Source organism: Patagioenas fasciata, chromosome 17 (assembly GCF_037038585.1).
Source record: "Patagioenas fasciata isolate bPatFas1 chromosome 17, bPatFas1.hap1, whole genome shotgun sequence".
Lineage (NCBI taxonomy): Eukaryota > Metazoa > Chordata > Aves > Columbiformes > Columbidae > Patagioenas > Patagioenas fasciata.
The window spans coordinates 7,326,423-7,350,782 of NC_092536.1; the positions used below are offsets into that span (position 1 = coordinate 7,326,423).

At 41.9% G+C, this 24,360-nt stretch overlaps 1 protein-coding gene across 14 annotated transcripts in view; it reads left to right on the forward strand.

The window, feature by feature from the left end:
- The window catches only part of ARVCF (ARVCF delta catenin family member), a 241,239-nt gene that overhangs the window by 166,068 nt on the left and 50,811 nt on the right, over positions 1–24,360 (forward strand). For all 14 annotated transcript variants that reach the window (XM_065851815.2, XM_065851818.2, XM_071815902.1 and 11 more), the window contains 3 exons: positions 1,072–1,571; positions 9,591–9,774; positions 23,794–23,911. In XM_065851815.2, coding sequence (XP_065707887.1) covers positions 1,072–1,571; positions 9,591–9,774; positions 23,794–23,911 — 802 coding nt within the window. The remainder of the gene's footprint in view (positions 1–1,071; positions 1,572–9,590; positions 9,775–23,793; positions 23,912–24,360) is intronic.

A 24,360-nucleotide genomic window follows, 5' to 3' on the forward strand; every position in this document is an offset into this window, starting at 1 on the left:
TGCAGAAATGTTCTGCCTTTAGCAGGTACTTGTAGGAAGTAACTGGAGGGGAGGGATTTTTTTTCGGAAGGTTAGAGCTCATAGTTGCAGCAGTGTTTGTTAAAGCAGCAGTATTTATCAAATACTGATTTTTTTTAAAGAATATGCATATTTGTAGCATAAGAATGAGTTAGAGTATTTTTAACTGTGTTGGTTGTAACTTTGCCCTTTGTGTAAACTAGGACAGCAATATCTGAATGGATGTGTTAATGGTTGTGAGTGACCTTCAGTTAGATGTAGTGAATTGCAGCACAATAAGATGGGTGCCATTCATTCTAGTGCTGTAAATTATTTTAAGAGTGTCTTACGTCCAGGTTAGTTGCTGATTTGGGGAGGGAAGCTCAGAGTACAGCCCTTGTTTTGGATGTCCAGCAAATTACTCTGCTTTTAAAAGCTGGACTCAGGTCTCTTGACCATCAGCCTCTTACCTGTAATCCAAATGATTCTGTGCAGGAGGGATTTGCATTACATGCCTGGATTCAGGACTTAGGTTTTCCGTCATCTTTGACGTTGTTGTGTATATTGATGAGTTCGGTGTGCTTGTGTGAGCATCAACATGGAAATGTAGTGGGACTTCTCAGACTTGATGAAAAGCGTCTGTGGTCTCTGCTCAGGCCTTGAATGCCTTTAATTAAAGTTTGGAGTTGTTGCAGAAGGAGCGGCATTAATGAAGCTCAGAGTTTCCTACTAAATATAATCCAGCTCTATCCTAATTGTTTTGCTAAGTGACCAAAATGAAAGCAATCTGTTTGATGACTTGCAGTTCCTGTCATCGTTTCATTGCCAAACAAATACTGTGCTCTAGTCCCCTCACTGCTGAGTACTCAGCTATGGTTAATTTTCAAGTTACTACAGATAAATAATTTGAAAGTGTAAATATGCTGCCCCTAATGATGTTTGTGATATTAAAAAGTTTGTGATATTAAAATGCTTGCTCGTAGCTGAAATCTCCGTACGGACTCAGAGGTGCAGTGTTTAAATGTGGTTTGTGTGGTTTTTTGTCCTTTCTGCTGATACTGTTGCTTCTTATAGGGGCTACGATGACCCCACCGAGACAGAGATGGTCGAGGAGAGGATCCCTTACCTTCACAGTGGCTACGCAGCCCCGCTGGCACAGCCAGAGAGAGGCAGCATGGCCAGCATTGACCGGCTGGGGAAGCGCTCCCCCTCCATTGACAGCATTCGGAAAGACCCCCGGTGGAGGGACCCCGACCTCCCCGAAGTGATCGCCATGCTCAGCCACCCCATCGACCCGGTCAAGTCTAACGCCGCAGCCTACTTGCAGCACTTGTGCTACGAGAATGATAAAATCAAAAAGGACGTGAGGCACCTCAAAGGGATCCCCATCTTGGTGGGCTTACTCGATCATCCAAAGCCAGAGGTCCATCGTAAAGCCTGTGGGGCTCTCAGAAACATCTCCTATGGGAAGGATAATGAAAACAAGGTGGCTATAAAGAACTGTGATGGGATCCCTACATTGATCAGACTATTGCGAAAAACAAATGACATGGAAGTCAGAGAGCTAATTACAGGTCAGTATCTGTAGTTTCTGTAATTAGTTGTTCTTTATAGGAGTCTTTTCAGCTTCAGGAACAAGAATTTTTGTAGACTAGAAGACGATTTAGATCCTGGCTGCAGCTGTTCCTTTAGCAGCACCACATTTGTGGTGTGAGAAGGCCAGAGGCGAACGTGCCTTTCAGGGGGAAATCGAGATTATCTGTGTGCGCATCACACTCGGGTTTCCCTGCCTGCTGGGAGATGGATGGTGCCGCTTGGGTGTCACGTGCAACTGCATGTGGTCGAGTTATTGAAACTTAAATGAGTTATAGCGACTTCCTTGACAGGTAATTTGTTGTGTGCTTGCCCACAGTGTTTTATGATCACGAGGTAAGATATGTTAATCTAAAACCTTCCTTGTTAATCTGTTATAAAACAATTGTGCTGCCGTGTCCCAGTTACTTCGTGTTGATAGAACAATCTCCTCAGGAACACTTCCGGCCCCCCTCTGCTGGGGACTCTGAGGCTGTGTGTGAAGCTACAGCACTTCTGACCTGGAAAACTTGGATTTTGAGGAGTGTGGAGTCTGCTGGTGAGGTGCTCTGGACATAGTGTTTGCTTGTTGCAATGATCAGAAAAGGGAGAATTAAGTTTTGAAGTTGCTGAGTTCATGTACACTTTGCAAGGAGTTTTCAAGCACTTATAACTTCTTTATTCAACATGTTTTTTATTTGAACTTAGTCTTGGACATCATCCAAAAAGAGCAATAAAGTATATGCCAAGTTTCAAAGTTCAGCCGTTAAGTGGAAAAAGGGTGGAAAAGTATGTCAGCTCTTAAACTAAGGAGAAATATATTGTTCTTCAGTCTCCCATAACTCATGAGGAATGAAATGGATTTCCCTTTCTCTTCTCAGAAGCAGCGGAGGATGTTTGGATGGAGACCAGGGCAGTTGCAGCGAAGTTCAGTGCCAGAACATCATTTTTCGTAAAGTTTTGTGAGTGCAAAAATGAGTCCAGGGCTGCAATTGTTCAGCTGCCTTATCAGTGTTGGATTCTCCAGGCAGGCCCTGTTGTGAATGTGGATTAAGCCATGAGAAGTAAACATCGTAATTCTGTAATAATTTCAAAAAAATTGTAGTAGGCTCTCCAAGTTTTTACTGGTAATCATAATTCTCTGGGATGAAGAGTGGCCTTGGTTGTTCCAACTGTTCTTCCACAGTCATTATAGGATATTTAGCAAATGAGGTCTAAATATAGTCTCTGGAAACTAGCAGGGGTGTTTTTCCAGTCCCTCTCCAGTGAGCTGGTTTGTCAGAGATCCTCGGAGTAGCATGTTGGTTGTGCTTTGATTGCTGTCTGTGCTTTGTCTCTTAACCCAGAGACTCTATAGGTAGTATTTATATTCCATGTGTTGCAGTAATTTAGTATGATGGCTGACCTAAATTTATTATTATTTTTTTAAGTAACATCTGTTTATGCACTGTTCTGGTTTACCCAAAACTCATTTCTGGAGTGCTGAGAAGGAATAAATTTATTTCTTTAGCTTCAAGAAAGGAGAAACCGGTCTATAATTTACTCTGAAGGAATATCATTATAATGCTAAATGGTAATCAGTCACTTTTGAGATGACAAAAACAAACTGGATGTTTTCCATTTTCACTCTATATGGCTATTGCTTTGATCTCCAGTTGATTAATTAGTTTTAGAGTTCAAATGCATTTTATTTGACAGTAGCTCCTGCTAATTAAATACAGTATTTTCATTCCACTTTGCATTTTGCTATTTAAAGCTCTTTATTTCCATTTACTGAGCAACACCAGGAGTACTGAGGGCATTAACCTAAACAGATGTCCAGTAACAGGTGATGTCCATTTAATCTCCACCTGACCAGGCATCATTTCATTCTGTGTCTAAGATGATATTACCAGATCAGTGCGAGACATTCAAGCATCAGTGTAGAAGAGCAGAGTATTCCAGCAATGCCTCTGTGGCGGGTGCTGGTGTCCCTGCAGTCAGTGTTCAAAGCCTCAGCTGATAATGGGGAATTGTCTGTTTGAAAAATGAGCTCCAGAAGTCAGCAGAGAGAAACAAGAGCCAATGTGGAGTGCAAAGGGAGCATTCAGCCGTGGCTGCTACAGAAGGGCTGTGTTTGCAGCCTCAGAAATTCAGATCACAATTCCGATGTTGTTGTGGTAGAAATCTTGACTTCCTATCTGGGTGCTTTTCCCTAGTGATAAACCAAAGTCTCCCTTTGCCATGAAAGTTTTTCATTCGGTCTGCAGTGGAGTCTCTGGAGATTCTGCAGCAATGAAAAGAAAAGGGGGGGCAGGGGGGAAGAAAAGACAACAGCATACAGGGATTGCTTGTTTATTTCTTTTAACAGGCTGCAAATTCAAGTGTGGAATGACACATTGACTTCCCTGTGGTTTAACATTTCTTTAACTCAACACTGGCTGCTTTTCAAAAGCTGAATAGTCGTCATCAGCTGGTCTTCCCAGATGTGTATGAATGATGAAATAATCCTGCTGTCCAAAGAGATTTAAATAATTTAAAGAAATTTAAATAATTCAGATGTCTGAATTCAAGAGCACTTGCAGTCTTGAAGTTTTGCCTCTCTGGGTGTGGGACCTGCCTGCAGGGCAGGAGGACATGGAGCATTCAGTAAGGGACGCTGTTTGCAGCTGGCGAGCACGCTTTAGCGCAGAACATCATTCTCATCTGAATTGAGAGCTCTGAATAGTTTATTTGCTTCAGTAGAGCTCCAAGGGCTCTCAGTAACTTGGTGATGTGATGCAGCAGCCACAGGTGTCCAGGAGAGTCTGAACCAGTACACACAGCGGGTCTGGGCAATGGGTTAATGGAGGGGGAAGAAGCCAGGACACCAGGTTAAAAACGTGTGAGAGGTGGATGTGGTGGCAGCGGAGCATAAGGAGAATGGGGGGTGTGATGCTCCATGTGGAATCAGGGAGACCAGCTGTGCCAGGAGTGTGCTCACTTGACTGTCTCCCAGAATATAAGTTTTGGAGAACCCCGGTTAGGCAAACTCATTGACGTGCAGCTTTGGAAGGAGGCTGAGTACACCTGATACAACACTACTACCAGATTAACAAAGTCTATAGTGTGGTGGTTTTTTTTTTCTTTCCGATAGCACTGGTTTTAGCAGAATTTGAAAACTCTCTCTGGGTTAATGCCATGTCTGTTTTACCAAATGTTATTGATGTATCTGCAAATAGCACTAAAACGCGTCCCTCGAGGTAAGACAGATACATCGGGTTTGTAAAAATACCTTCGAAACTCAAGATACAATCATAAAATGCCACAGATCGCAATTTTCTGTCTTTTAAAGTGTGGCGTTACAAAGTCTCTTCTTCTGCTCTGAGAAAAGATTGATTTAACTGTTAGTGTCCATAAGTAAATCATGAGCAGAGTTGTGATGAGAAATACCCCACAGAATTCTCCCTTGCATCCCTTTCTGGTCTTGGAACTGTACTAATGAACTTTCAGTGTATCATTTCCTTGAGAAACAGAGAAATAAGGATTCAGCTGATAAGGAATTAAATCTGTTCTGATTGAGAAAACTGCAAAACTTTTATCTTGAGTAATAGGGGTGTTTTTGTGAAGCAAATGTTCCCATCGGATATGCAAGACCAAAATTCTATTACATTCTTTGAAAAGCAATCAGAAGTTGGTAGCTTTAATGAATAATTTTGTTCGTTGTGTGAACATTGGAAGTAATTTTGTTGTTTGATGACATTGCACTGATTTTAAGTGGTGCAGAACATGATTTTTTGATGCTGTATGTTGCCAAACTCGTTTTAATTGAAAAACGATTGACCTTCAAAATGCTCTGCAGAGGAAATATTTTGATCTAATACTCTAATGGTGACTTGCAGATTGATCAGTTTGCTCAGAATTTACACCTGGGCATTCACGTGTGAGATCTGTCAGCTCATCTGGCACTAACGTCTCTCTGAAGCACCTTGGCTGTCTTGAGCTTTCAGGTTTCAGGTGACCTTACTGCTTCCATTTTCGGTTCGAAAGCTTGACGGAAGATTGAGCCTTTCCATGGTGTATTCTCCGGCACAGTGTGTCGAGGTTCTCAGCCTGCTTAGCTTGAAGAAGCACACATCCAGTCTTCACAACTTAGAATTATCAAACAAGTCTGTCCGTAAATGCGTACAGCACCAACGTGCAAAGCCCTCAGTGAATATAATGCGGAGTGCTTTATTGTCCTGTATAGTAAATGATGTAGTGTGGGCCACAGATGAAGAATTAAACAGCCACTTCATCTGATTTCTTGGTGACATTGGATTTTTGCTATTACGCAAGCACAGCAGGAAAACAGTTCCCTTAGATTTCAGAAGATAACAGCATGTGTGTGTGTTCTGTCACAATTCCTTTAGCAATCTTTTCACAGCTCCAAGGAGGCAGAGACTTAGGAAATTATGACTGTGGCCATAATCACTTTTAATATTACTTGAATCATATAGCTATGTTTATAGCTTACAGTAATTTTTAATATGTTTTTACAATAATCACTACCTTTGAAACAAAAACTTGTCGCTCTTGTCCTCGCTTAACATGCTGAAAGAGTAGAAGTAATGCTGATAGTTAGAAATGTATACGTATATTGCAGATCGTGTTTATGAATAAAATAAATATTGATCACAATTGTGATGATCTTCTGAAAAGCAGTAGTTCATCTTCTTTCTCTAGTCCTAAAATGAATGCGATCTGTCGTCCAAAAGGCCAATATTAGCAGTGCAAGTGCATGGAAAATGTAGATAACTTCATTTCCCTTATGCTGCTGTGGCAGTGACTTGATTTCTCCTGAGTGCTGTTCATTTGAATTGATTAAACTTAGAGTTTTAAAAACAGTGTTTCCAGCTTGTTAGATCATTAGTGTGTTATGCTAATACAGACAGGGAATGATTTTTAAAGAAGAATGTCAAATTCACAAGGATTTTATTTAACTTGGATTTTCCCTTACACTGCTAAAACCTCCAGTCTCATCTGAATTTGTTCATTTTTGTTTTTAAGCTTCAGTGGCTGCAACTATCAGTATCTTTTGGATGATTTTTTTCCTCAAGAACTGAAAGGATGCTGGATTTAGACCTCTTCAGTTCATAACTTTGAAAAAGAGAAATGTATTTTCACCCTTTATTGTCTGTATCCCTTCTTGTGGGATATTTTCCCAATGAAGTCAGCCTTGAATCTGAGTTTTTCCTCTGCCTTTGGAACTGTAAGATTCCTGCAGCCCTGTTTATCTTGGGCCACCTCTGTTGAGTGCTGTGCTCTTTCCTTCACCGAGTGCTGTTCAACAAAGGGATTATTCTGCTTTTCCTCGTGCAACCTTCAAGGACAATATTGCACATTTAAGTGGTTTGACATTTTTGAAGAATTTGAAGAGCTTTCTGATATTTTTTTCTGGTAGTAAGACCGTCTTTTATTCTTTACAGTTAGTTGATGTTTTTTATGAAATATTTGAGCGATGGGAGGCAGATGAGAAATTGAAAAGCTTGGAAAGTGTTGGGGTTTTTTTTTCTTTCAAAGAAGATGAGGGAAAGGCCTTCAGTTCCCAGTCTGACAGGCACTCAGTGAGACTGACAGTCAGAATGTGTTTGCTGTAAATGGTTTATTTCATAAGTTGCAGTCAACCTCTTAACTAAAAATTCTGGATGAATATGTACAAGAAATCCTTTAGCGGGGGCAAGCACTTCTGCTCTGGATGGGGTTCCTGGTATCACAGAGCTGACCTGCGGGTGGTAGATGGGCAGGTTTGTGCTGCTTTTGGTGTTGCAATCCAGTTAAAATGTGATTGAATCCCAGTTGTGTTTGCTCTCTTGAAATAACTATTGGTGAACGGGAACACAGGAGAAGAGGGAGTTTGGACGTGCTGGTTTCATTTTGTGCAGCGGGTTTGAAAGTATTGAAATCTAGACACAAATCTCTTAAGTCTTAAGACAAGCAAAAGATTTGAGCGCTGGAAAACTTTTGTACAATCCTGTAATACCAGAGCTCTTGGAAATTAGATAGGTATTTTTGACTTTTTAAGTGTATCTCTGCCTCATTCTTCTTAAGCAGTGAAATTTGCCTTTGTAGTTTCACACCAGAGATAACAGGTTATGTCACTCCTCCGGGAAAGGGGGAAAGGCAGCATCTCATTTCAGGTGCAGAAGCCCTATGTGTACTTAAGAGCTCTTAAATATGAAGGGCTGTCAGATTTTCGAATTTAGCTTTTCCACATAGAGATGATTTTAAGTCTCCACATAATTTCCAGTTGCAATACTTTGCTGTTTCAAAAAGAACAGAAATGCAGGATCCTAGCAAACTCCGTACTAGATTCCTCAGTTGATGCGTATTTGTTCTGAAAAGTAAAGGCTTAAAAAAAAAATAGCGTTTTCTGCTTGGTTTTCTGGTGTTTTGTTTTGTGTTTTACTGTCCATTGTGTTTGGTGTTTCTCAGTGACAAAGGGTGATTAATTGTGATGAGTATGAAGAGCAAAATAAATCCTATTTCACCTATACAGTCTTGTTTGAAAGCTAAAAAAGTGGGTCATGAAACACTCATGCAGTGTGTTGTTTATTAACAGCAAGGGAATCAGGCCAAAAATAGTAGTATTTTTGTATGTTTTTAGAAAAAGACTGAAAGAAACATTATGGTGTTCGTTCTGTTGTCTGCCTCTGAGTTTATTAATTAATACGGCCTGAACGGATGCCTGGGTTGTGTAAAGATCACTTCGAGTAGGAGACACCATAGCACTTGGCTCTGCTAATCCTCAGCCTTTGAGGTTATCGTCCAAGTGCCAGTCACCACTCACATGGAGATAAAATTCCGGTCCTAACCTGGTACCTGTCATGACCCTATATGGGTAATACTTGGATATTAAAACAGGACAATTGGCGTTTGCCACTCGTGTAGCAGTGCAGTGTGCAGGGTTGTTCCCACAGGAGCTGCCTTCGCTGGGGGTCCCTGTGGTGGCCCCGAGGGGTCTTCACTCTCTGTCCAGCAAATCCGTGTGTCAGACGTGCGACAGAAGTAATAGATCCAAAATCTTTCCCCGGTCACTTTTAAAATTTGAAAATTGTAGGTTTTAAAACTTGGAGTGATTGAAAGGACTGAAACAGAAGGTTGCACCTTGGTTGTTTGTGTTTTGTTTTAAACATGTATACTGAGAGGTATCTACAATCGACACTGTAATGTGCACAGATTCACAGTTGTATTAACACAGGGAGCCTCAGATTTATATTGTACCCACCTAAGAAAGATTCCCTGTGTGTTCTGGGGAATCTGGCGTCTCTGTTTGGTCTCTCTGAAGCTTTGCTAATCTTCACACTTTGCACACACCTTGCATTTGGCTCCCTCCAGGTGTTGTTACTGGTGGTTCTTAAATGTTACCAGGCTGTGCCTTTCCAGAAATTATCTCTGAAGTGACTGTCCCGGTACAGTCCTAACCTAATCAGCAATATCAGGACACTGATGCAGGTCTGCTAATTTGTATTGCTTGTCTAAGGGTATTTTTACAGTTGTAAGGCTGAGCTTCTTCACGGAATGACATGCTTTGTGGCACCAGGTGATTTGAACACAAATATTGCCTGTGACAGGAAAATGTGAAAGTAAATAATAGAGAGGAGTCTAGAATGAGATATTGTCTTGTGCAGAGGATAAGCATAAGATCAATGATCCTCCATAAATAGATACTTGTCTGCTGCACTGGATGAATTTTCACTTTTTGAAGCATAGCTAGACTTAAAAGTGTAACAAAATTTGTATATGGCAGGAAAACCCTATCAATCTCCAATAGCACATCACATTTGTGTACTTGTCTTCAACAATATCCACGTCTTGACAAAAGTGCCTCGGTGCTTTTGGAAATGCTTCTGTTGCAGCGACTGTGGAATCTTCCCCAAGCTATGTGCTAGTCTGGTATCTGATCAAGCGGTTTCTACTTTTCGTTTAGTTTTATGATTTAACCTTCTAGTGATTCTGTTTAATCTAAAGTTTTAAATAGTTATTATTCTCTTGTTGTTTAATAATCAGTGTTTCTCCTGCAGGCACCCTGTGGAACTTGTCCTCCTACGAGCCCCTGAAGATGGTCATCATCAACCACGGCCTGCAGACGCTCACCAATGAGGTGATCATACCCCATTCGGGTTGGGAGAGTGAGCCCAATGAGGACTCGAAGCCTCGCGATGCTGAGTGGACAACTGTCTTCAAGAACACTTCTGGTTGCTTACGGTAAGGCAGAACTGTGGAGTATTAATCTGTTCACCGCATCCCGTGTTTTGGATTTTGTTAACATTATTTTGATTTGAAATAAAGGATCATATATCTTTCATTTTTGCGCAGATATCCCCATTTCAGTGCCCACAACAGCGATGCTTGGAGGTGTTTGCCTGCTACGCACTCTCCTGCTGCAGGGCTGTCAGTGTGGGTCTGTGTGGTGGGGTGAGCGTGAAGAGTAGGTTATTTATCCAGATTAGGGGAGTGCACCGATATAGGGAGGTGTATAATACAGTGGAGAGTCACCCAGGTAAGGTTATTTGCCAAGCAAAGTACAAAAAGAGCATTTTGCAATGCAAACTGTGCCATTTGTACTGACAATCACCTTCCTTTTGTGGATTGTACTGTGATCAGTGGGCTGCGTCTACAAATTTTTGGGTACCTTCTCCTCTTCCCTTGGTGGTGCTGTTTTTATTTATCTGAAAAGTGTTTTCAATCAATTTTCTTACTGGTTTTAGGCCTGCTGCTATCAAAAGGCATCTTTTGCAGATGCCAGGGAAGTAGTTTCATGGAATTATGCTGCATATGAACCACAGATCCAGTTTTAGCCACAAACACTTTTGTGGGCATGCTCTTATTTTAAGCTGAAGTGACTAAGGACCCATGGGAAATAGTTTAAAAACATCAGCTACTGACCGTTTAGGAACGTATTTCTAATATTCCTTGCAAAGGAGCCTTTTCTGGTTAGAAATCGTATTTGCATTTCTGCAAGCACCTTGGGAGCAGGACAGTAGGTGCTAGAGGCTGGAGTCAGGAGGAGTCCTAATGCAGTCTGAAAAGCCAATGTTCCCGAAACGGTCTCTCACTTTTTATTTCCTTTGAGATAAAATAGTGGAGAAGCCCTGTTAGATTCTTCAGCTTCATGATGAAGTCAATTAGTTTGAACAAAACTAATAAAGATTTGGCATCATACCTTCTGCTGCTCTGAAGTGTATTTCTGTCAGATTGCTACTGATTAATGCGTCTTCAGAAGTTGGTTCATTTCTGTTTCTTGGGCTTGTGGTCTCTAAATTGCAATAACTATTCCCCCGAGTAACTTCACAAATGAAGAAAGTAATGAAAAGCGTTCTGAAAGGGCCCATTACTGAAATTATTTGCGGTCCCACTGGAAACTAAGGTCCTTTAAGTAGGCTCCAGACATCATAGGGCTTTACTTACTAGTGTCTCATTTTCTAATGGTGTTCTGCAAGAGGAAATTAGTCATGGTGGGGGATAAAAGGATTATCTGAATGAATATGAGATTCTCCAGTAAGTGTAGACAATAAATTGATCATTATTAGACCAGCCTAATCCACATCATACATTTTTATTAGTATGTGCAGTGCCCTGATCCATTTCAACTTCTACATTCCAGGATACCTTTGGGTTGGTTTTGTTTGTTGGTTCTTGGTTGGGTTTTTCTAATTTCAAAGGTGCTGATTTTACGGGACATGCAAAAACTTGTGTGTGCCACTTCGGACATTGTATTCTTGAGGCTAATGAAGGGGTGTGTGGAACACAGTACTGAGGTGTGTTAGAGAACTGAGCTTCTGGTACTGAAGTGATCCTGATGCACTTCAGATGTGTCAGGAGAGCAGCCAGTGAGTGGTGACTGTTTCTGGTTTTGAAAGGGAAGTGTATTTCAGTCCTGTCATCTGTAGTCTCTGCTGTCATAGTGTCATGGGACTGTGTGCTTCCCTGTGGAAAATTTGGAGCTTCGGTCAGACGTGAGGCAAGGTGATTCCACGTTTGCAAGTAGTTGCTTAAGGTAAATGGAGACGTGATGGCAGAGGTTAGCTGGGACAGGCAGTCTGGAAAAGGTAGTTTGTCCGTGTCTCTTGCTGTGCCTTAGAGCAGCCTCTTGCACAGGGAGCAGGGGGAACAGTCTTGCTGTCTCCTGACTTCTTGCAGCGAGATAAAGTGAGTCCAGGACAAGAGACAATGATGCAGGAGTAGGTGAGATGTGAGCTGTCTTCCAGTTGATCGTACTTCTTGTTGCGGTGTTGGTCATGTTACATACACTTTGTAGAGCACTTCCAGGTCTACAGGTAAAAATGGACATGTTAAATGTAGCTATCATTACTACTGTTGGAAATAATTTCGCATTATTTGTTTAAATCCTCTGCAGCTCATCCTTAAAAGCATGTGGGGTTGGCACCTCTGTCCTTACCGTGCCTCTGAAGCTGGTAAACACCAGTAGTCCTGGTTGGTCTTAGAGACAACAACTGGTAATAAGGACCTCCTGTAGGTATAAATTAAGAGTTTGGTCCCATGGAATCAAAGCCTAAGAGTTATGGTAAGTGTGAGATATGATGTTTGAAGACATGAGGTAAGGACTTGGTAGATTCACAGCAGAAAACATACTCCACCAGCTGGGAAGTGATGTATGAGTATCTGCAGGCTCCTGGTGCTGTTCTGTACTTCAGCGAATAAATTGTTGCAGCCATCTGTCTGACACATGTCAGTCTTTAAAAACCCCTTTGCCTGCTCTTCTCTTATTGACACAGTAACTGCTCCTAGAAATTCAATTTTCCATGAGTGGAGCTTCTTGCAGACTCCAAACTGTTTACCAATGTGATATTTAATTGGCAGGTTAGTCCTCTTGCTGGAGTGCCAGCCTCAGGTGTGTGCTGCCTCCTGTTCCAAAAAACCTGAGAGCATCTTTGAGCTTCTGAGGTTTCAGATGTCTCTGCAGTCAGATGCCCAAGCAGAAGAACAGGCATTATGCATGCAGGATGGCATTCCGTTCAGTATAATATTTTCAGTGAATGAAGTTTATTAACAGATGTGGGTGAGTTTGTTTCAAACGTGGTGATTCACAAGGTGAACTGCCAGTGGTTAATTATTTGTGCTTTTTTTTTTTTTAACACTGCTTTCTGATCTTTCCTTTAAGCTTTGTTCTTAATCTAGGTCTTTCCTTTGATAATGTGGAGCCTTTGAAACACTTTTTCAAAATAATTGAAAACAAGTAATTTAAAAGAAAAAAAAACAACCAACACTTATTTGCCTTTACATCTTCTTAAAATCCAGATCCATCCAGTTTTCCTTTTCAGTCCTGTCCTGTCTATAATACCCTTTTTTTTTCCCGTGTGTAATTCATGAGTCTCCATCCTCACGTGAGGAGTTCAGGTGCCACTGCGTGTCCAGGTCTCGGCAGGGCAGGGTGAAGTGAGTACCCAGCTTGGCCTGTTTGTGCCCAGGGGGGATCAGCACTGCTCTGGGGGTTCAGAAGCTGCGTTAGCAGCGGGGGCAGTAACTGGGGCCAGTGGCTCAGCAGACATTTGTAACTGCACCAGGGTTGGTTTACTTGGGAATCAACTTTGCAAGATAGAGATATGATCCATGCACTCTTCTGCCTCTTACCAAAGTTAAGGTCGCCTGCTGCTGTTGTATAGCCCTGATTTCTGCCCGCTTTGTAAAGTAACGAAAATCCACGTGTTGCTTGATGTTGGTTTCAGTCTGTGTGGCCAAGGGCCTTGCGCCGGGGATGGATCTGTCTGAAAGCCCTGTACGTGACACTGAAAAGTGTTGTGCCTGGTCATTTGAGTTGGAAGTCAGAGAAACTGTGCAAAGCTTGTTAGCATCAAGAATGCCATTTAAACACTGCATCTTTTGCCCTAAATTAAATAACTCTTGGATTACCTATGATACTTAGTGATGTCCACCCACACAACCATAACTAGGTGACAACATATACAGAGCTAGTAAGAATCAAAGGAAGAAAATGCAACTGCTTGAAGTTTATATTGACACTGAAGACTGGTGTTTATTCGAAGGGCTCCTTCCAAAGTCCAACCTTCTCCAGGGACTGTGGCTGTTGCAGGGATCTTTTGGATCCTGATACCATCCTGGAACATGATGAGTGGTTTCTCTTGTGGCATCCACTTGGCTTGCCAAAAACTCTTCAAACAAATGTTTTGGGCATCCTGTATTCCCCTTTGAAAAATAAAGACTTGGCAGCACAGCCAAGTTGCAAACTAGTGACCTGGTAATGAAATTTACTGCCTGTTTTTTCTGTAATCTTTGCCCACAAACACTGAAGTTCTCAGGAACTTGTGCAGGTGATGATAATTTTGTCTCCATTCTCGTCCTGAGATCAGGAAAAATATGTTTCCTCTTCCATTATTGTGTTCTGTTTATAGGGGCAGACCCAATATGATGAATGGATTTGCGATGTCCGTAGTAATTTTACAACTTAAAATGGTCATGAGCCTTGTGATAAATGCTACCTTGGGTGTAATTTTATATTACATTTTGTTGAACCTGTTGAGATAAATCTGGAAAGGAGCAGTAAAAAGCAAAACAAATATAAATTTGTTGAAATGACGTAGATTTTGGGTTATGGACAAGTAGGACTGGGGAGGAAGTAGGGAAGACATTTTCCAGGAGAATCGTTAAATATGTACAGATGTTCCTTTATTTCTTTGCAGTTCAAGTTTCATGTCTTGGCATTGTATTTTATTCTTTTAGGTATGTGGAGAATGTCTCTTCTAGTTACTGTCTAATTTTTTTCTTTAAACCCCAAAATCCCTACTGGGATTTGCAATCCAGAAGCATTTGTTTTTAAATTGTACTCTCTCCAGTTTAAATAACGTAATGATTTGGTGCATCTTAACCAGGCCCTTTTGTGGTCCTTCCCACAACTTCAGCCAAGACATGAAGATGCTCTAGGAGAAGAGCACAGGCTGAATTACTTGCAGGACTGATGGAGCTGAGACCATCTCACGTGCACCCAGGCAGTGCCAGAGACCTTCACTGTGTTACCAACTTTCTCCTGAGGTCCTTCTGTGCTTTAGGGGGGACGCCCTGCATCTGTGGATCAGAAAGCATTGCTGCAGTTGCGTTCTCTTTTGTGTTTGCTTTGTAGATACCCACCATGATCCCTAGTTCTCTGGAAGCAGCGAGAATTTTAATGGTTTAAAAATGCAATTCATTCTGGGTTTAATTGCTGGTTTATGCCTAATTACTTTTAATTCTCCCTTGGATTTTTTCACTTCTAAGAGGACCGAGTAGAACTCAGTTCCTAAATTGCCAACTTTCTAGCCCAATTCCTGTGCTAAACTGACCTGCTGTCAACAAATGTTAAATGAATCAATTTGCATAGCAAACAGATGCGAAGTGCTCCTTTTTCCAGAGTACCATCTGTAGTTGCAGCATTCCTTGTCAATTCTCCAAGTACACAGAAATTCGCATTCGCCAATAGCCTCAGGGTTCAGAGACCTGGCCGTGGGTGTAGAACACGAACTGCACCCACTTGACTTCCCCTGAAAACATGCATTCTTCAGATCAAAATTGGATGCACCAGCTTGTCCAGCAGCAGCTCCTGAGAAGGGGCAAACTGGTGGTTAAAGCTGGAACAAGAGACCTGAGAAGTATGGATTTAATTGCTTGTTCTGCTACTATTCTGACATAATTACAGGGAAGATTAATGGTATAAAGCTTTTTATGGTCTAATATTTAATAGCCTGTCTCCTCCTGGTTTTGGTGATTGGATTCGTGCTCCTAAGTGCTTGAGTGCGTCTGGACTTCGGTCACTGATCTTCACTTTCCTGTTTTGAATGTGGGGTTGGCACCTCTGTCCTTACCGTGCCTCTGAAGCTGGTAAACACCAGTAGTCCTGGTTGGTCTTAGAGACAACAACTGGTAATAAGGACCTCCTGTAGGTATAAATTAAGAGTTTGGTCCCATGGAATCAAAGCCTAAGAGTTATGGTAAGTGTGAGATATGATGTTTGAAGACATGAGGTAAGGACTTGGTAGATTCACAGCAGAAAACATACTCCACCAGCTGGGAAGTGATGTATGAGTATCTGCAGGCTCCTGGTGCTGTTCTGTACTTCAGAGGAAAAAAGGCCACGGGAGCTTGATGGTAAATCATTAATACTCAGGACGTGCCAAATAGAGGTTTTGTATGAAAAAGTTTAAAGCCTTTTTCTGAGGAGGACAGAAAGCATTAAAGTACATGAATGTACATCTCCTGCAGATGTAACTTACAGTGCTTCAGTCACACATAACACTGCTTAATGGTAATGGACTCTTTCCTTGAGTCCTAATGTCTTTATGTACTTGTGAACATACGTGTACATGCAGACACCTATAACACATATGCTTTATAGCAGGAGTGTGTGCATCTGTGAGGCACACGGAGGTAAAAAAGGTTTGTCAAAGACAATTAGTGGTCTTGTTTTGGCAGAAAGGTTCTTTCTCTCCACCCTGGAATCAACTATGTGAGTGTCTCAGTGATATGGGTGTCTCAATTTCTTCTTATCTCTGCATGCTGAATTTGAGGAAAGAAAGGAAGATAGGCTGTCAAAGCCAGGTGCTTATGCCCTCCTTTCTTATTAATGATTAAGGTATGGCTTTTCTCTGAAGAAAAGTGCTTGGGAATTAGAGCTTTTGAAGTGAGTTACCTTTAAGTTCTATCCATCTTTAAATCCTGCAGGCATGCTAATAGTATGTGGTGACAGTCACATAATATTTGTCTTACCTGCACTCTCATATACTCGATGCAGCCCCCATCTCCAGCTGACTGCAAAAAGAAGGCACTTAGTGCAGATCTGTGAGCTGGCAGCCCTGGCTGGTGAGGAGGAGGGCGCGGGAGGTGGAGCTGCGCCGATGCTGCTTGAGCAGTTTTCAGGTGCTGGCTTTTATTTTCTCTTTTTTATCAGCAGCAGATTAATAACTAGCATTAGGACAGAGTCTGGTTTGTAGCATCTACATTTCTCCCTCACTCCAAAAAAAAAATTCATTGTCAAAGTCCTGTGGTTGACTTTTCCTCTTCATTGATGTGCTCCCATATCATAGTTCAAGTAGTCCTTTTGTGAGCTTTTGTAGGGCAGTTGTTTAACCACAGAGGCCTGGACAGGACTCGTTACAAAGCTCGGCAGTTCCTGTCCCAGCCGGAGGAGATGAGGGCAGGTGCTGCCAGGTCTCCATCCACCCACCCGCCGTGCCTGGGGGCCGGTGCGCTCGTGTTGTTTTCAGGCTGGGTTCAGCCTTTGGGAGATTGCTGCTCCAGAAACTGGAGCTAACGATACTGTCCGTGTTTTGTTGTGTAACAGGTACTTTTGAACCAGACTTTCAGCAAAGGAGTAGTTTTAGGAGGAGATAAGAACTGAACAGAAATTAGCCTGTGAATCTTCATTTTGGAGGCAGCAAGCAGCATGGAAAAGGGAGAAGCTTATCAGCCCAACCCAGACTGGAAAAAGACCAACTCAAATTAAAAACCCACACAATAGAGAGGAGTGAGCAAAGGCAGTTTCTTAATTAGCTTACTGATACTGTGCAGGATCACAGCATATGGCTGTCCTGGGGCTTATATGATGAGCAGAGCGTTTAATTCGTGCTAGAAAGGAGCTGTTAGGGTTCCTCCTGACAGTTCCTGATGTTTAGCTTGTAATATAAATAAATTATGCATAGATTTTAGCAGCAGAGACATAACCTAGTTACATGCAACCTTAATGCTTTACAATCAAATCTGAAGTATAAATTTAAAGTTGTGCACTTGCTTATTGCCTTCTGTCATTCCTTAGGAGTGAATCTAGGTCCCTTCTCCCTTGGCTGTCAGTGAAGGCAGTCTACAAAAACATCTGTCCCTTTGGGATGAAGAACAAGACTGAAACAAAGCTCTCTGCAGTCACTGTAATGAACGTAGTTTTCTTTGGAAGGGATGTGAGCCATAACCCTTTCTGAGATAAATACTGCTTCATTTTTGTCTTTTTGAGATTCTTTTCACATTGCAGCAAGCATGTGTGATACAGCAAGCAGAGTCCCTTGGCCTTTCCTCTGAGCAGGGACTGGAGTAATTTGGAAGCGAAGTAGTTGCTGGGCCTCAGAGAATTCTTGTGTAGTGGACTTCTGCATCATTTGTGTTGCAGGAGAGCAAGCCTTCCAAGTAGATTGTGCAGCAGGCAGCCAGTCAGCATTTGGCTGAGAAGGCATTACGCGGTGTTTTGGATATAGAAAGCCACAAATAACGAAGGATGGACATCTGTACCTTGTTAAACTGCACTGTGGGCTGTTGAGCCCCTGCTTACTGCAGGGAGCTCTTGCAGACACTGCTGACATGAATATGAGACACGTGGCAGCATGCTTGGCACGTCTCTTGCTCTATGTCAGTGTTGCTGGAGCACAGAGTAAGCTTGGGAAGTTCTTTTTCAGGGATGGCTTTTGGTATGTCCTCTCCTGAGCATTTGACCAACTAAACAGAACAAATCTTTTTCTTCAAATAGCTGGAAGAGTTTTACATGCAAACCAACCTGGGCTGCTCTGCAGCTTCTCCCTTGGGTGTAGCTGGTAAGTGGATGCTTAAGTAGAGCAGAAATCTCCAGTGGGATCTCCTGCCCGGGTCAAATTCACATTTGAATGACTGCTCCCCACCTAATGTCACCATCAGTAGAGCTCCCCTGTTATTCTGTTCAGTTCTTTGGACTTTGACTTGTTCCTGTTTTCTTCACCATGTTCTCTGCTTGATTTCTGATGCAGCCATCTGTTCCCGAACTCCGGTGTGTTGTGCAGGGCTGTTTGAGCAGTGCTGCCTGGATCAGGCAATCTTTGTGTCACAGGCAGCTTCTTTCTTTTTCTCTCTTATTTTCAGAACAATGAACTTAATACCAATTAAACTTTCTGGTATTTCATGTGAACTGAAGTATGGAATTCATTCTGTTTCTGCATGAAGTGATGGAATGATTTTAAAATGCTGCATATTCCTCCTTTGGGACATTCAGTGCCTAGAAATATGCTCGGAAATAGAGTACATTTACTGCAACTATTATTTATCAGTCTCCGTTGGCTGACATCCAAATAAAAATTTCTTAATAGCGAAGCAAAGTGTGGGTGTGGAAGGGTGTTTTTATAGCAAGGGTTCTGACTGTCAGAGTACAACTACTAATACATTTAAATTAGTCTTGTGAGAACCTTGTGGTTTTTGTCAGCTGAAGTATATAAAACTCAGAGTCTGGACAGCGCAGCCTCAGTGAGATTGTCAGTCCAGGTGTATTGAGGAGTCAATGTTAATTTTTAGCCTGGCAATGCAAAAATAGCTATTAGAAGGTTGTTTACAACAGTAAAAATTGTTTACAATAGTAAAATCCGAGAGCTTGGTGTGTGCACCAAGAGGCTGTTGGTAAGAGCTCATCGCTGTCTCGGCTTCAGCTCTCGTCCACGCTTCTTCCAGAGAAACGTGGAAATGTTACCAGGAGGGTATCTTAAACATTTCCAGCTCAGCTTTCTCTCTATATGAAGAAGTCCCCAACCTGTTGTCTTCATCCCCAGCTGGGTCTCTAAACAAAGTGGTTTTTACACTGAAGCGGGGTGGTAAGTGTTCGGTAACACTCTCACCTCTGGCTTTCAGCTGCATCTGCAGCGCTGCGGGATAACAACTGATGGCCCTTTCCAGCCAGGTGGCAGACACAGCAATGGTCTTGGAAATACTGGTTTTAATGTTCGGAGAAAAAAACATGTCTCTCTGATGCTTGTATTTTCAAGTTTTTCTTTATCATTTGAAGAAAACAAAAAAATCACACACAGGCTCTCCACATCTCCACTCTGTTTTTCAGGTTGTTGCGTAAAGCACAGTGGGGACATCGCTACATGATTTGCATTGAAACAGTGCAAATTAAGTGCCACGCATTTAATTACTTTAAAATCTTTTCTCTTGAGGACAATCTTAGTGTGTGGCAGAGATAGGAGTAACAGCTCACCTCTCCTAGAGATGATGAATACCAACTCTGTTCTGCAGATGTAAATGTTACATTCAGACTTGCATATTATTAAGACAACTATTTGGTGATAATGATAACCTTATCTAAAACATGAACAGATTTCTCAGCACATTACCCACCATTTTCTGAAGTCTTTAATACCAACAGACTGGATTCCTAATCTGATGTGTTTCTGTGCTGGTAGGTATTTGCTTTTATTTAACATTTACTTAGTGCTCCTCTGTTTTGTTTTCCCAGGGAGAGCATATATTTGAACATCCTTACAAATCCTCTTTCTCTAGTCCTGTCTACAGTCTGGACTCCAAGAATTTGAGGAAGAATCCAGGTCACATTTTGCAGCTGAAGGCTGAGGACTTAAAATACCTGGAATAAGATTTGAGCTTTTCTGTTTTACATAAGATCGGTCATAGAGTTGCTTTCCGTCCTGTGTATTTGAGTAACATGGACAGTAATTCCATGTCTTGCTCCTAGAATTGCTCTTTTGAGTGTGTTGTATAAAGTTACAGTAAGCACGCTGTGAAGCTTTCTGTTAGCTGTTGTAGTGTGATGTGAGAAACATACTATTGTGGTTTCTTTTAAATACATTTTTCACTAAATGAACTCTTGGAAAAGTATTGAAAAGCAGGGAAAGCAGCAGAGGCCTCTGTGGGGGCGGAGAGACAAGGCAGGGAAGCAGACGTGAATGGCAGGTATCATTTATCACTGTTTTATCTAAAAGCACTTCAGTAGTTCATCCTCCCCATTCCCACCCATTTGAACAGGCAGTCAACTTTATTTTCATTTATAAGAGGATTTTGCCAATCATCAGTGCCTCAAAAGCCCTTTGGAGTTCCTGCTTCAAGTTGTTCGAGCTTAAACGATATCTTTGATTTCATCTGTAGAAGTTCTTGATAATTAAGATGCCCTGGCAAGCAAGTCACTGAATGTGTTGAATTCCAGAATCTTTGGGCTGTTGCAGTTGATGCCTGGCAGCCCAGCTCATCGGTGGCCGAGTGAACAAGCACCTCAGCCAGGGCTTTGGCTCCTCTATTTGGTGTCTTCTGTCAAACGCTCCATCCACCGAAGGGTTCATTTTCTTCTGGCATAAAGCAATGCTTGTCTCATGTGTAGAAAAGTTCAGTGAAAAGCAAAATGCTGTATCCAGATACAGTTCCCATGTGTTGCGAATCTATCTGTTGCATGAGTTTTGGGAAGTTTCTGCCCTGATCAAGGCTTTGGGTTCCTTCTGTGGAGTGTCACCCTGTGTATGACAGCTACAAATCCTCTGTTTACATCTGCTGGAATCTCTCACCTATTAGTTTTGATTTTTACCACTCTTCAAAGATGGGTGTTTAGAAACTTTGCTTTGAAAGGTTCCTTTGGAACATGATTTAGCTATTTTTTCATTCCATAAGGTGTAATAAATCTAAGTTGCATCAAGAACGGTTTTAGTTCAGCTGTGAAATTGGAAGAGGTTTTTCCTGACTGGTCACTGGAGTGCGATACCAGGCTGCAGATTCCGTTCTTTGCAGTGCCAGCACTAGCTCCCTAGTCCATGTAATCACTTTTGTCTCCATGCTGCTTATCCCCTTGAAGACCCAAGACGTGAATTTGGCTGATGACTACCAGGTGATGTTTTACAAGGAGGTAGATGCTACAGAATCTTAACACCCCAAGGCAGAAATGCAACCTGGCGTTTGCCTGAGCTTTTGAAGGTTGCTCGGGATCATGGGAACCAGGCCTGGGAACTCTTCTCCTGGGGTTACCTACGACAGCTCATTCCGAGGATGCCGGCTTCACTTCAGCTGTGCCCGCCTTTGCTTAGTGCTGAGGGGTGTTCGGTGTGCTTGTGCGTGTATCTGAAATGCAAATATTCCCATGGGAATTGGGAGATTTTTGCTGTGTTTTGCAGCAGTGGAGCAGCAGAAAGAGCTGGTCCTGATCTGCCTGGGCTTGGTCTTTCTTAGCCCCTTGTTGCCCAGACTTCTGTGGAGAAGAATGTGAGCTGAGCTCTCCAGTAGGTCTGGGTTAGAGTTACAGACAGGGAAATGGGTGTTTTGTTTTTCCATATTGGATAAATCCCGTGGGCTGCAGGAACCTCCTCACCCAAGGAGGAAGGACCAGCAGAATCCCAGGAGTGCTGGGTGTTTATAGAGCAGATGTTTCTGCATGAGATGCTCATACAGATACATTTTCTGATGTGTTAGTTGGAACATTAAAGCTGCAAAGTTTGATGTCTGGATAACTTATTCATAGCATTAATTAGCTATTACTTTCATCCTGCAGAGTTTTCATGCCTACTTATGTGTGATAAATGTGGGATTTTTTTCTTGAGGCATTAATTTTCAGTAAATTTTTCCATAGTTGAAGATACAGCGATACCAGCAAACCATGCTCTTACTGATGTACTTTTGTAGTAACTTTTTAAATTATAGCCTAAATCAGTGCTTACCTTAACCTTGATCCTAATACAGGTCAAGAAATAAGAAAGCAGAATACAAAATACTGTGATGCTGTTGATAACCAAAGCAGTAGAACAAATGCCCTGCAAGTGTGGTAGCACAAATGGGCCATAGCAATATCTCTTACAAATGGGCCATTGTGGGCCAGGTGTGAAGCTTTTTTTTTGATTTACTTATTTTTTGAAGTCTGCAAGTGTTCCTTATGTATGTTAGCTCTGTATTTCTAAGACTCAGTAAGGGAATAAGAACCATGATACACAGCTCCAGATACAACCATTTTTAGTGCATTTCTGTCACCCTCAAGCTTAAGAAGTAATGTTCCACTTTAATAGATGTGCTTGGAGGTGGAGCTGCTATCATTTATTGTTATAACTCCTGAAAGGTTTCACAGAGAATTTGAATTCTAATTTCAGTTTCATAAAGACTTGACATTAAAATTCACATTTGAGCTTTTGATACAAAAGGATTAGTACAACTGAAGTCTGAAAAAGCAGCGTGTAGAATTCTCTCTTCCATGTATCCTGTAGACTCGTATTTTAATATCCACTTTACCTGCCTCGTATCAGCCATTGCTAGAGGTGAGGCTGTGTGTTAGGATTTGGGGAAAGGATTCATTTATCTGTGCATTCAATTTGTATTCTTAATTGAAAGTTAATGTGCTGTTACAGCAACCAGCTCACAATTAAGTGTCTTCAGATTTTGAGAGGTCTCTAAGAAAATGTGTTTTTTTCCTAGTCATCCAATTAACATACCAGCCTGCCTGGATGATGGGGGACAGGAGAGGGGACCATGATTGATTTGTTAATTACTTGGAGATTGGCAGTCCCTCTAGTTAGTTAAAGAGAAGAATTGGCTGCACGATCCTGGCAGCAGAAGGTAACGATTGTGTCCTGAGCTTTTGAGAGCCAGCCGTGCACGGGCTTGTGGAATTCAAAGACCCTGAAAGCTGAAGTGCTGACTGTGGTGTTGCCAAAATTAGTGCATTTCAGCTCTGAGAAAACTTTCCATATCGGTTTTGCCGGCAAGCACTGTTAAGAATCATTTTGTCACTTGATTCCTTTTGTTTCAAGAAACTTAAAGCCATATAAACACACAAACTGTCCCCTTTTACTTTCTTAAATGTGACTGACTCAGGCTTTGGGCTGAAGCTGCTGTGCAGGGTGGGCTTTAAATGTCAAAACATGGAATTTTAACTGGGTGGCAGTAACTTCCAACCAGAAAGCTGGAGATCTGAAATGGATTTGGAGAAACCTCGAGCAGTGAAGGAGACAGCAGTTGTACGTGGTCACTGCCAGCCTGACTGCTTTGGAGCAGATGGTGGCCAAGGAAAGCGAAGAACAATTTTATTTACAGATTGATTAAATAAAATACAGCTTATTGTATGCCTGGTTTTAACCATTTTCTTTTTTCAGTTTCTGTGACCATTAATACTGCTGAGTAGTTCTGTGATTTTTCTATCTTTTTCTTAAGGTAGTGAAAATATTTTTCACATTAAAAGTTCTGGCTTTGAAATTAATTTTTCGGTTTGTGTATTGTTTGCCCTACAAACTCCTGCTCAGTTTAAGGCATGTGGCTGGACTTGGTAGCAATTTGGAAAAATGTGTTTGTGGACACCTCTGTGACTGTTTTCCCCTTCTCGTTCAGACTTGGGGAGTTGCAGATGTGCATTGGCCATGTTTTGCTGAGATTTAATAGGTTTGTTGGACTATTTCACCTCCCAGTTGTTCATCCAACATGTAATGAGTTCTTAATAATGGTGGTATGAATGGACGCACCTTCAGCTTTCTGGCCAAGGTCAGAGGGCTAAATTTTCTTTCCGATCTCTCCTGTTAGGAATGTGAGTTCAGATGGAGCAGAAGCGCGCAGGAGGTTACGCGAGTGCGATGGCCTGGTGGATGCTCTGCTGCACGCTCTCCAGTCTGCAGTTGGCAAGAAGGATACAGACAATAAGGTGAACTTGAGTATTAAGAATTAATGGATGCTTCCATTAATTTAAGCTGAAGTGTTGCGCTGGGATCTGACTCCTATTTGCTGGTCTCAGAAAGGGATTATGCTTGCCTCAGAAAATATAGTAATTATCTTCCTCTCATCTCTGTTGTGATATCCATGGTAGTACTGCTGGGGTATCAGCACGATGCTGCTGAGTTATCATGTGTGGCTGATGAGGTGAGCAAAGGCAAGTGGTTGTAACAGGTGGGGAGAGTGGTCCTCTATTAATGTCAGTGACGTTATTGCCATTGCTCTTCATTACTTAATTGACATAAGTGCAGTCTCCAAATCAGAATTGAGTCCTATTGTATTGTGCTTTGTACAATACCAGCAAAGGAGTCAGTTCCCATTTTAAAGACTTTTTCAGCACCATCTCTAGAGACTGTAGTGCTTGGATATTACGATATGTCT